Source organism: Enhydra lutris, unplaced genomic scaffold (assembly GCF_002288905.1).
Source record: "Enhydra lutris kenyoni isolate GAN:26980312 unplaced genomic scaffold, ASM228890v2 scaffoldscaffold40, whole genome shotgun sequence".
Taxonomy (NCBI): Eukaryota; Metazoa; Chordata; class Mammalia; order Carnivora; family Mustelidae; genus Enhydra; species Enhydra lutris.
The window spans coordinates 6,052,778-6,064,823 of record NW_019154124.1 but is presented as its reverse complement, the minus strand read 5'-3'; the positions used below and the strand labels follow the sequence as shown (position 1 = coordinate 6,064,823).

General features: G+C 42.6%; 1 protein-coding gene across 3 annotated transcripts in view; it reads right to left on the bottom strand.

The window, feature by feature from the left end:
- Positions 1-12,046, bottom strand: part of LOC111155331 (N-acyl phosphatidylethanolamine phospholipase D) — a 53,252-nt gene that overhangs the window by 26,815 nt on the left and 14,391 nt on the right. For 2 of the 3 annotated variants that reach the window (XM_022515479.1, XM_022515478.1), the window contains exon 2: positions 4,737-5,043. In XM_022515479.1, coding sequence (XP_022371187.1) covers positions 4,737-5,030 — 294 coding nt within the window. In that variant the 5' untranslated portion in view covers positions 5,031-5,043. Of the gene's footprint in view, positions 1-4,736; positions 5,044-5,785; positions 5,801-12,046 lie in introns of those variants that run through there. The other variant, XM_022515480.1, reaches the window with a different exon arrangement.

Here is a 12,046-nt window from a genome sequence, read left to right as displayed (position 1 = left end):
CAACTTACATCAATGGATAGATCATCTAGAAATAAAATAAGGAAACAGCAGCTCTGATGACATAAGATCAGAGCAGAAAGAAATGAAAATAGACACTTGAAATAGAAAAGATCAATGAAACAAAAAGTTGGTTCTTGAAAATAAATAAATTAATAAATAAATAAAGGATTCTAATAAATAAGACCAAAAATGAAAGAGAAGTTAAAACAGACAAAACAGAAATACAAAGGATAAGAGACCACTACAAAAATTACATGCCAACAAATTATATAACCTAAAAGAAATGGATATATTCCTAGAAACATACCATCTTCCAAGACTAAATCAATTGGGACCACATCCAACTAAGACTTTTTCATAGTAAAGTAAACCATCAATAAAATAAAAAGGCAACCTACTGAACAGGAAATCTTTGCAAATGATATACCTGATAAGGGGTTAACATCCAAAATACATAACGAATCCATACAACCCAACAGTAAAAACCAAATAATCCAATTAAAACATGGGCAGAGGACCGAAATAGACATTTTTCCAAAGAAAACATACAGATGACCAACAGACACATGAAAAGATACCCAACATCACTCATCAGGGAACTGCAAATCAAAACCACAATGAGATACCACCTCACACCACTCACACCACTCAAATAGTCAGTCACAAGCACTGGTAAGGATGTGGAAAAAAGGTATTGCTCATGCACTGCTGGTAGCGTAAATTGGTGCAACCACTGTGGAAAGCAGTTTGGAGGTTTCCTAAAAAATTAAAAACAGACATACGGTATGACTCAGCAATTCTACTTCTGGGTACTTATCTGAAGAAGGTAACACTAATTTAAAAAGATTTTATGCACACCTATATTTACTACAATATGAAAACGGATCCTTGAACAATGTGAGGGTTAGGGCAACTGACCCTTGCACAGTCAAAAACCCATGCATTATTTTTGACATCCCCAAAATTTAATTAGTAATAGCCTACTGTTGAGCAGAAGCCTTACTAATAACAAACAATCCATTAACACACACATTGTATGCTATCTGTACTCAAGGGTTAACTATATTTACAATAGGCAAGATACAGAAGCAATCTAAGTGTCCATCAATAGATGAATAGATAATTTCATCTTGAAGGGTGTTTGCTGGTTTCTGTTGTGAAAGAATTGCATTTAATACCAACTAAGACTCATCCTGATCTCAGCTTTTCAAGCTAATAATCAACTGTGAAATAAGTTGGACAGAGAAAGACAAATACCGTATGATTTCACCTATATGTAGAATGTGAAAAACAAAAGTGAACAAACAAGCAAACTTAAAGAAACAGACTCATACATACAGAGAACAAATTGGGGGTTGCCAGAGAGGAGGTGCGGAGGGGAAGGGGTAAAATGGATTAAGGGAACTGAGAGGTACAAACTTCTAGCTGTAAAATAAATTAAGTCATGTGGGGTTGTGGGGGGGGGTGTCTTGGTGGTTCATTCGGTTCAGGAAAATTAGTGTTTCCTGATTTTGGCTCAGGTTGTGATCTTAGGGTCGTAGGATCAAGCCCTGCCTCAGGGTCCATGCTGGGTGGTATGGAGCCTGCTTGAGATTCTCTCCCTCTGCCCCCCACACATGAATTAAATAAAGTTAAGAAATGAAAAGTACAGCATAGTAAACAGAGTCAATAATACTGTAATAACTTTGTGTGGTGACAATGGGTACCTACACTTATCGGTGAGCGGTGAGCACTGAGTAATGGATGTAATTTCCAGATCAGAATGTTATACATCTCAGACCAATATTATATGTCAACTATACTTCAATTTATTTTTTTAAAGATGTTACTTATGTATTTGAGAGAGAGAGAGCACGAGTAGGGCAGAGGGAGAGGGACAAGCAGACTCTCAGCCAAGCAGGGAGCCCAATGTGGGGCTCGATTCCAGGACTCTAGGACCAAGACCCGGCCAAAGGCAGATGCTCAACCAACTGAGCCACCCAGGCACCCCTATACTTCAACTTAAAAAGTCTGCTGGGGCACCTAGGTGGAACAGTCTGCCGAGCATCTGACTTTTGGTTTCGGCTCAGGTCATGATCCCATAGGTCATGAATCGAGCCCCTCATCGGGCTCCATCCACATTCAGCATGGAGTCTGCTTGAGTTTCTCTCTCCCTCTCCCTCTGTTCCTCCCCTGCACTCTAAAATAAATGAATAAATCTTTAAAAAAAATTAAAATTAAAATCTCCTACCTTTAAAAAAAAAACTTACACTTCATTAAAGAATGCATCACCCTAATTTCCTTCTTTGTTTTTTTATTCTTCAAAGCACTAGTCATGTTTTAATAGACCACATAATCCACCCATCGGTTTACTGTTTCTCTCTTCCACTAAACCTAAGGTCTAAGAATGGCAGGGCGTCTTTCTGCTGTGTTGATGGCTCTGTCTCCACCACCTAGAACTGTGTGCCTGGCCCACAGCAGGTGCTCGGTAAATACTCATTAAACGAATAAATGAGTGAATGAATGAGTTACTGGAAGAGCCTGAGAGGGTCCATGAACTCACTGAAATTATAAAAAAGGGTCCACAGCTTTCATCAGATTTTCAAAAGGCACCAGGATAAGAGCTTCAAAACCACTAGCCTGGAAAGTTCTCAGAGATTCAACCCAGTTTCTAGAATATCTCCGAATCCTTAGAAGGCGCAGATGTATTTCTGCCTTCATGTGATCACTCATTTCCCAAGTGAAATAGAACAGAACTAAAGTTACCATCGCTTACTTCTGCAGTTTTAGAACCAGTGACTCATCAAACCAGAAGAGCGCCTGGGTGGCTCTGTCGCTTGAGGATTTTGGCTCAGGTCATGACCTCAGGGTCATGAGATCGAGCCCCATGTTGGGCCTGCACTCAAGACGAAGTCTGCTTGGGATTTTTTCTCTCTCTTTGCCCATCCACCCTCTCCCTGCCTCCCACCCACTATGGCACATGTGCTCTCTAAATATATAATTTCTTTAAAGAAAAAAAAAAAAAGGGAAGAAATACACTGCACAGTGGTAGCCTATCCGTCTGGGCCTCCAGCCCCACCCCTCCTCTTCACAGCTGAGGTCCATGCTGCTCTTCATACTGGTTCTCCAGGAGGAGAAAACAAGTCGGGGGGAGGGTTCTTGTTCCTCCCATTGTCAAAGTTGAAACACGTAGTAAGGTTTGTGTTGGGGTGGGTTTTTTTTTTAAGATTTTATTTATTTGACAGAGAGAGAGAGTATACAAGCAGGGGGAGCAGCAGAGGGAGAGGGAGAAGCAGGCTCCCTGCTGAGTAAGGAGCCCGATGTGGGACTCGATCCCAGGACTCCAGGATCCTCACCTGAGTGAAGGCAGATGCTTAACCCACTGAGCCACCCAGGCGCCCCATGTTGTCAGGTTTTATCTATTAACGCCCTGCCTCATTCTAACAAGGTGTTGGAAAAGTATTATTCACAGTAATGAATTTGTTAACTAGGATTAATACTGTGTACATTCCTTAGCATCAAAGTGACAATATCAGGGTTTTGTTTTGTTTTTTTAATCCCATATCCTTAAAAACAAGAGCAACAACACTTACCAAGGTAAAGGATCTCCCGCCACCTCCATCCCAACCCCCACCAACTCACACCCCTGCTATGCTTCCCACCACAGATCAAGCCATCAAGGATGCCCCCACTCTTTTCATCCCATCCCCCACTCCCAACATCAAGTTCCCGCTCTCCCCACTCCCCACAAAACCTAGCAGGACAGGGGTTGGTAGAAAAGAGAGGCCAAAGGAGACAGGTGGTGAAATGGGGCAAGAAATTAAGAAAGGTGGTGGGAGGGGGGAAGGCTCTGGCAATTAGGAGCCACCCACCCCATTGCAAATAGAACCACACTGCTCTAATAAGCTGCATGCCCAATGTTAATACATTTTATCCTAGGTAAAACACACATATTTAAAGGTCAGTGACCTACTGCCAATTTTTTTTTAAAGATTTTATTTATTTATGTTACAGAGAGAGATCACAAGTAGGCAGAGAGGCAGGCAGAGAGAGAGAGGAGGAAGCAGGCTCCCCGCCAAGGAGAGAGCCTGATGTGGGTATCAATCCCAGGACCCAGGGATCATGACCTGAGCCCAAGGCAGAGGCTTTAATCCTCTGAGCCACCCAGGCGCCCCTCTACTGCCAATTTTTAAAGGTCTGGATAAGTTATCTGAAAATCTCTTTTCTAGCTTTAACAGCTTTATCCAAGGATGCGGGGCAGGGCGGGGGAAGCCAAGCACTCTGGGCAATGTCTTAAGCTTCATAATTCATATTCCAAACAAAAATCAGGTTCCTATTGCACGGTACATGTCCTGTATTTACTGCTCTCCATGACCTTGTTCATGCCATCACACACATGAAAACCACTGCCAAAACGTTTTTCGTCTTTCTAGGCCCAGCTCAAGTACATACGGCCTCCTCCAGGAAGCCATCTCCAGCCCCACCAGCTAGAATCAATTGCTTCCTTGCCCATACATCTAAAATGCTCTATTCCTACCTCTAGTTGCCACAGATCAGATCTGGTTATTAATATATGTACTTCGTTGCTTAATTATCAACTTAAGGGCACTGTGTTCAATTTTCTCCCCAGAACCTGGCCCTAGGTCTTATCACATAAAAGGGGCTCAAAAGGAGTGCCATAATACAATTCACAGCAAAATTAAGTAATAATAAGAGTAAATATGCATCCCCCCACACACAAGAAAACCAAATTCTACCTCCTTGGAGCCTGGAACACTGCTGTGATCTTTTTCCATTATCAGCCATCTGAGAACGTTTGGAATGGAGAGATTTTTCCACGTCGGCCATGGGTTAACAAATCTGCCATCCTTTCCTTTCTTTGATTTAGTTACATCTTCCTCTAGTCTGTAATCCAGTTTGAAACTTTTCCTGGAAAACCTAGAAGAATCACTTCCTACAGAGCTCCGGGTTGAATTTTGGCGTTTTCTTACTGCTTCTTTTGGATATTGGCTGCTCGTCATCAGGGACTGGCTGCTTTCATTTTCATCCATGTCCTTTTCAGAGCTAAAAAAACAGAAGGAGTGTAAATATGGACTTGAACATAAAGGCATTAAAACTTATCACACAATATCCGTAGTATTATTTCTTAGGAAAGAGAAATTTCCTCAAGCTTATAAAAACTGTAGGTCTCTATCAGCTCAAACTTTCTTTTGGTAAAACACAATTTCTGAATTCAATATTATAGCTTGCTAATTAGAAAAGATGTTTGCTTTACCTATTCCTGCCAAACCTTATAAATACTCCTTATCTCCTGTAATCCAAAGCAAGGCACCACCCAGCAGGCAGCATTTAAACATATGAAATTTTCCATTTCAATGGTATCTTTTACAATTAAAGGATCTTCCTGAATGTGCATTTCATACCTGAATTTTAAAAATACTTTTGTTAAAAACACACAGTGAGAAGGACTGCCTTAGTTCCTTGAAGATAACTCAGTACTCCACTAGGCCTAGCCGTTTTTACTTTGAAGATAATCTGTTACCAATCCCCCTAAAAAACACACTGAGTTCAGATCCCAGGAAAGGAGACAATAACATTAGTGGAGAGATACTTCAATAATGTATTTAAATGGTGAACCATGCAAATTTGAATTAACTCAGATTTAGAACTGCCAAGACAGTGTAGTAACCTTGGATAAGTTTCCTACTCTCTCTGGGCTTTGATTACCACATCTGTAAAAAGGAGATAACAAAAGTACATGTCTCTGATGTTTATGGAGAGGTTTTAAAAGCTAACATAGGGACACCTGGGTGGCTCAGATGGTTGAGCATCTGCCTTCGGCTCAGGTCATGATCCCGGGGTCCAGGGATCGAGTCCCGCATTGGGCTCCCTGCTCAGCGGGAAGCCTGCTTCTCCCTCTGCCTGTTATTCCTCCAGCTTGTGCGCTCTCTCCGTCTCTCGCAAATAAATAAATAAAATCTTTAAAAAAAAAAAAAAGCTAACATAAAGCACTTAGAAACATGCATGTAACATGTATATAACAAATGTAACACATACACACATGGCAAGAGCTCGACAATGTTAGCTGTTGGCCTCATTATTCCCACCACCACCACTTAACCCAAGGAACCAAATCCTTCATTTGGAACTATGTAGATACTCCAGATACATAAAAGTGATAACGTATTAAGAATATGCATTGATCCAGGGGCTGGGGGTGGCTGTCATTTATTTGAACATCCAACTCTTGATTTTGGCTCACTTCATGATCTCACGGTCATGAGATCAAGCCCCAGGTCAGGCTCTGTGCTCATCAGGGAGTCTGCTCGAGATTCTCTCTCTCCCTCCCTCCCTGCCCCTCCCCTGCTCATGTGTGTGAGTGCATTCGAATAAATAAATCTTTCCCAAAAAAGACTACGCATTTATCTGCCATGAATTTCATTTCTTTCCGATTCTATTAAGCAAACATTTGCTTTCTGTCCAGTTTAAATACAAGGCATGCACATAATACATTTCATAACTAACAAAATTAACACAACAGACAGCCAAATATTTTTATGGCCTTGGTGATATTTACCATAGAAATACTGTCTGGGAGGGAAAGGGAAAAGAACATAAAGGCTAGGATGAACACGTACACTGAACTAAAACTATTTTTCCAAACCGTCTACCGTAAAATAGTGTCTGGTCTAGGGAATAATCAGTGTTGGGAAACCACAGCTGGCAAAAGCTAGAGCACACGATGTTGTACTCAGCACCACTGGTTGCTGGGAGCCTCGTGGCTAAGACAGCCTAACAAGCTTTGTATCTTAAGCAAATAACCACCTCTCTAGGCCTCAATTTCCTCATCTGTAAAATACCTCCTTACCTCATGGGGGTTCAAAGGATCAAAATCACACAATGTCCATATAGGGGTTGCCACTCACCACATACTAATTCTTGTTTCCGTAATCCTGTGAACTAGCCATATATCTCAATTCTTTAAATTCCACCAGAAAGCAAAGAATCTGGGTGAGTTATCTCGGTTCTTCTCGAAGAACTGCTCTATAATTCCCCGGGTTATAATTAAGTTCAGGCCCAGGACTCTACAAAGGGCAGGAACAAAAAAGACCAACCACTTAAACCCCCCTTCATTTAACAGATGTAAACGCACCAAATTTAGAGACTTTATTTTTGTCTAATAGACGGCAGAGCTGACCTGATGCTACCAACCCCTTGTGATGATCGACAGTTTGTGGGATACATACATGGGCCTATGAAGACACACAGACCTATACATACATACATACACATATATATTATACATATATAACATTCCTACCAACTATGTAATAAATTCTGGTCTCATTAAAACAATCAGAGGATAAAGAGAAAGGAGAAATGGGCCCTCTGATTCAAAAACCACAAAGCAAAGTCAAAATAGAGTTTTGAGACAACATCGAGTCATGTGATGTGGCTGGGACATAAGAAGTAACGAAGGCTTGTGAGAGCCAACAGCAGAGCCTGAGGGCTGGGATCCGATCTGGAGCCTGGCCTGAGACTTGAAGGAGGTCTGGCTGCCCTGCAAGAAATGAGGAAAAAAAAACGAAGGAGCTTAAAAAGGAGACAACTCTGGTAGCAGGGCAAAAACGAAAGGGTGTCGCTAAACATGAACAAGGGAGGTAAATTTGCGAAGAGGAAATAGGCAGCCCCTCTGTTCCCTGTTTCACAAATGCCATTTAAATTACTGCTCCTAGCAAAATTTCAGGGTAGGTATCACAATGCCCATTTCTCATTTAAGATTTTATTTATTTATTTGAGAGGGAAAAAGCACACACGCAGAGGGAGAGACGGAACCAGAGGGAGAAGCAGGCTCCCCGCTGAGTAGGGAGCCCCATGCAGGGCTCGATCCCAGGACCCCAAGATCATGACCTGAGCCAAAGGCAGAGGCTCAAAGGAGCCACCCAGGCATCCCTAATGCCCTTTTTTCTTTTCTTTTTTAAAGATTTTATTTATCTATTTGACAGAGAGAGACACAGTGAGAGGGAACACAAGCAGGGGGAGGGGGAGAGGGGGAAACAGGCTTCCCACTGAGCAGGGAGCCTGATGCGAAGTTCAATCCCAGGACCCTGAAATCATGACCCGAGCTGAAGGCAGACATTTAACGAATGAACCACCCCGGTGCCCCCCCATGCCCTTTTCTACCTGAAACACTAAGAGGTATAGCAGGCCAGTCAAAAGACAAGGAAGCAGTGACAGTGAGAAGGGAAAGCACAGAATAAATCCAAGAAACAAGAGAGTGAATCAGCAAGACCTAAGCCTCTGGGTGACGACAAACTTTGGGCTGTTCGTAGGGCAGGCTGGGGGATGGGTAGCGCGGCAGGAGTCAGATAGGACACAACCAATGACCAAGCCAAGGAATTAGGGAAAGCAAGTGTTTGGAGGACGCAAGAGAGAGTGGATTTCGGACCCAGCGAGCTTGAGATGGGGGTGAGACGGCAGGGAGTCGTCCAAGTAGATGTGCTCAAGGACACGCAGGGACATGGTGACCCTCGGACCCAGACTGCCCTGGGGGTGACCCAAGTGAAGGTAAGAGAATAGGGAGGTTTCCAGGGACCCGGGAGTAGAAGGAGAGTGGAAAAATGGGTTCAGTGCTCTGCTTTATCCTTAAGTAATGAACAGTCTCTGCATGCCGTCCCCATTTTCTTCCACCCACTCAGGCTCTCACCCCAGTCCACCCACAGAAACTGCTCTCCAGCAAAGAGCTGCCGTCCTCTCTGAACACGCCCTCCACCCCAGCACACACAAAATCCAGTCTTCGGGAATGATCTGATACAACCAACAAAAAGCAAAAATCTCCAGAACCTTCCCTTGGTTCTCAGAATGAGGGCAGAAGTCAGCAAGATGGGCCGTGAGGGTGTTTGTGGCCTGGCCCACACTCTGCTCTGCAGCGGACCCGTGGCCTTGTTCTACTTCTTCAAATGCACGCACTCCCATGTCACCGCCACTCTTATCATCACCGGGCCTTTGCCCATGATTTTTTTTTTTTTTTTTTTTTAGATTTTTTTATTTATTTGACAGACAGAGATCACAAGTAGGCAGAGAGGCAGGCAGAGAGAGAGAGAGGGGGAAAAGCAGGCTCCCCGCCGAGCAGAGACCCCGATACGGGACTTGATCCCAGGACCCTGGGATCATGACCCGAGCCGAAGGCAGCAGCTTAACCCACTGAGCCACCCAGGTGCCCCTTGCCCACGATTTTTAAAATATCCTTCAATACCTGGACATGTATTCACAGGATCATACACGACCACCACAGCGTCCAGGCTACACGCTATGTGGGCACTCTGCACTGAGTGTGAAATGATTCGGAAAAATACAGAAGGACATGAAAACCTGAAATGTAACAATCTGGACTTGTTCTCTCGGAGGAAAAGTACCGGCAGTCCACTCGGTGCACATGCAAAGGGACGAGCCCTACCAACAGGGGCTCCGGCGACAGAGTGAGCCTCAGCGGGCAGACACACAGGAGCCTGGGCCACGGGAGAAGGGGCCTCATCACCTCCAGGTGTTCTGGCCGCTCTCGAGGGCACAGCAACAGCCTCACAGGGTGCATATTCAAACACTGAAAAGATCAAATGATGGGAAAAACGAAGACAGAACAAGAGTGGGTTCTGTGTGTGGCCCTGCTGGTCACTTGCTTTCCGCTTTGTAAATTCAGACAAGCCCGATAACACATTCAGGCTGGAGTTTCCTTAATTAAACGTAGCAAATCTCCTCCTTATTTCTGGTTCTAGAACTCTCTCCAAATTTAACAAGTAAAATTTCAGCCTTCCTCTTAGCCCAGCAGTAAGCTAAAGGAGATGTGCGTACATGGGAAACAACCTGTGTTATAAGGGTTCAAAACTTGATGAGGATCTTTACTGAATGCTGATTTCCATCCAATTCAAGGCACCATGAATGGTGCACACTGTCATTTTATGTGTCACTAAGACTGTAAAATTATTATTATAAGACCATCCATTATATGACATAACCTGGTATCAGTGGTGTTCAAATGTGCATAAAAGTTCTGTCTTGACATTAATGAAATACACCAGTTTTTATATGCAGATACAGATTTTAGACAAAGAACAAAAACGTTAGCCTTGGTAATTAAATAGAATCAGAACCACAATTAATGTATTGACCCTCCTTTCCTCTGTGAATAGCTAACTTTGTGAACAACAGCTGAATTTAGAATCCAGAAGCAAATTTAAATAAAGCCCTAGGAACACTAATGTAAGTGCTCTTTTTTTTAAAGAACAATTTGTTACGAAGAGGACGACATAAATTCCATCCAGTAATTATCAACTACATTCTCTACATTTCTTTGAAGATTAATTGCCTACTTAACAGGAGAAGGACTTACCCCACGTCCCTGTGACATTTGGTGAAGACAAGTCTGCCAAGTACAAATATTTTTTATACAAAAATAATAACTGCACACATGGGTAAAACACTTTCAAAAAACAAGGGCTCTCTGTTTCAAAAGCAAATGTTTTATCCTTTCTTTCTTTGACACTTAAGATTTGCCAGCTGCCTAGAATTGAATGCATTGCTTTATCATTCAGAAAGTTAAAGAAAAAAATTACTTTAATACAATGTATGTTTGGGATTTCAACGTGCTCATAAATCATGACACTGCGAATCATTATTCCTAGAGGGGACACTTAATAAATACTAATTGAGTGACTATCCATTACATACCCACAAAGATGCTGACAAGAAAGCTGGAAAACATTCAGAATTCTATTTTCAGATATCTCAAATAACATGAAATTCACCCTTTTAGAGCTGCAGTCTTATCTTTGGTGAAAAGGGTCCTCATACTATAACGCTAGGTAACATAGCTAACGAAACTATTTCAATTCACCAAAGTGTCTGCAAAGGGCTTCCACAGCTTAAACTAAACAGTCTCCATCCCTCACAGACAATACAGACTTCCCAGAAGACTGGTGTTAATCCCCACATGCATTCAGGAGTCTGGTAGGGAGGGGAGATTTGTCCTAGCGTGGGAAGTACACTGGCTAATGAAAGGGAGAATGTTCTGTGGGAGGTATGTACACCCCATACATCAACAAAGAAAGTACTGCATTAATTGTTATCAGTGAATTTTTTTTTTTAACCTCACATTGCTGACTTAACAACCAGTTTCACTAAAATGTTAAAGGAAAACAAAGCTAATAGCTTAATATACAATACCTGGGAGCACACTAAAATTGAGTTATGACAACCTTTAATAATAGGTTAATCAAAAATATTTTAGGGGCGCCTGGGTGGCTCAGTGGGTTAAAGCCTCTGCCTTCAGCTCAGGTCATGATCTCGGGTCCTGGCATTGAGCCCTGCACTGGGCTCTCTGATCAGTGGGGAGCCTGCTTTCCCCCCCTCCTCCCACCTGCCTCTCTGCCTACTTGTGATCTCTGTCAAATAGATAAATAAAATCTTTAAAAAAAAAATTTTAGAATACCTATGTGTATACATATATACATAAAATGCATTTAGATGTATGTGTACATAGAAATAGATAGAAATCTATCACAGCAAAAAAAAAAATTAACCTTCACAACAGTGAAAAGAACATTGGTTGGGGCTGTAGAAGACAGGAGTGTAGCTTTTCCACTAACTAGAGAGAAATCATCGTGGGGAAAGTAACTTAACCTGTCTCAACATGGCCTTGCTCATCTGTGAAATTAAGATAACAACCAAATGTCTCCCTGAAGGGCTGTAATGAGGAGCAATCACGTCATGGACTAGTATTCCCAAGTACTAACCAAATGCATATTGTGCCTTCTACTATTATTTATGTTCAGTAAAAATATAAAAAGTATGATAACTAGAACCTTTGAATCCAAGTGAAAGAACATTCTGCAATTCCAGATAGACTTAAAAATAGATTGCTGAGGGGCGCCTGGGTGGCTCAGTGGGTTAAAGCCTCTGCCTTCGGCTCGGGTCATGATCTCCGGGTCCTGAGATCGCCCCGCGGCGGGCTCTCTGCTCAGTGGGGAGCCTGCTTCCTCCTCTCTCTCTGCCTGCCTCTCTGCATATTTGT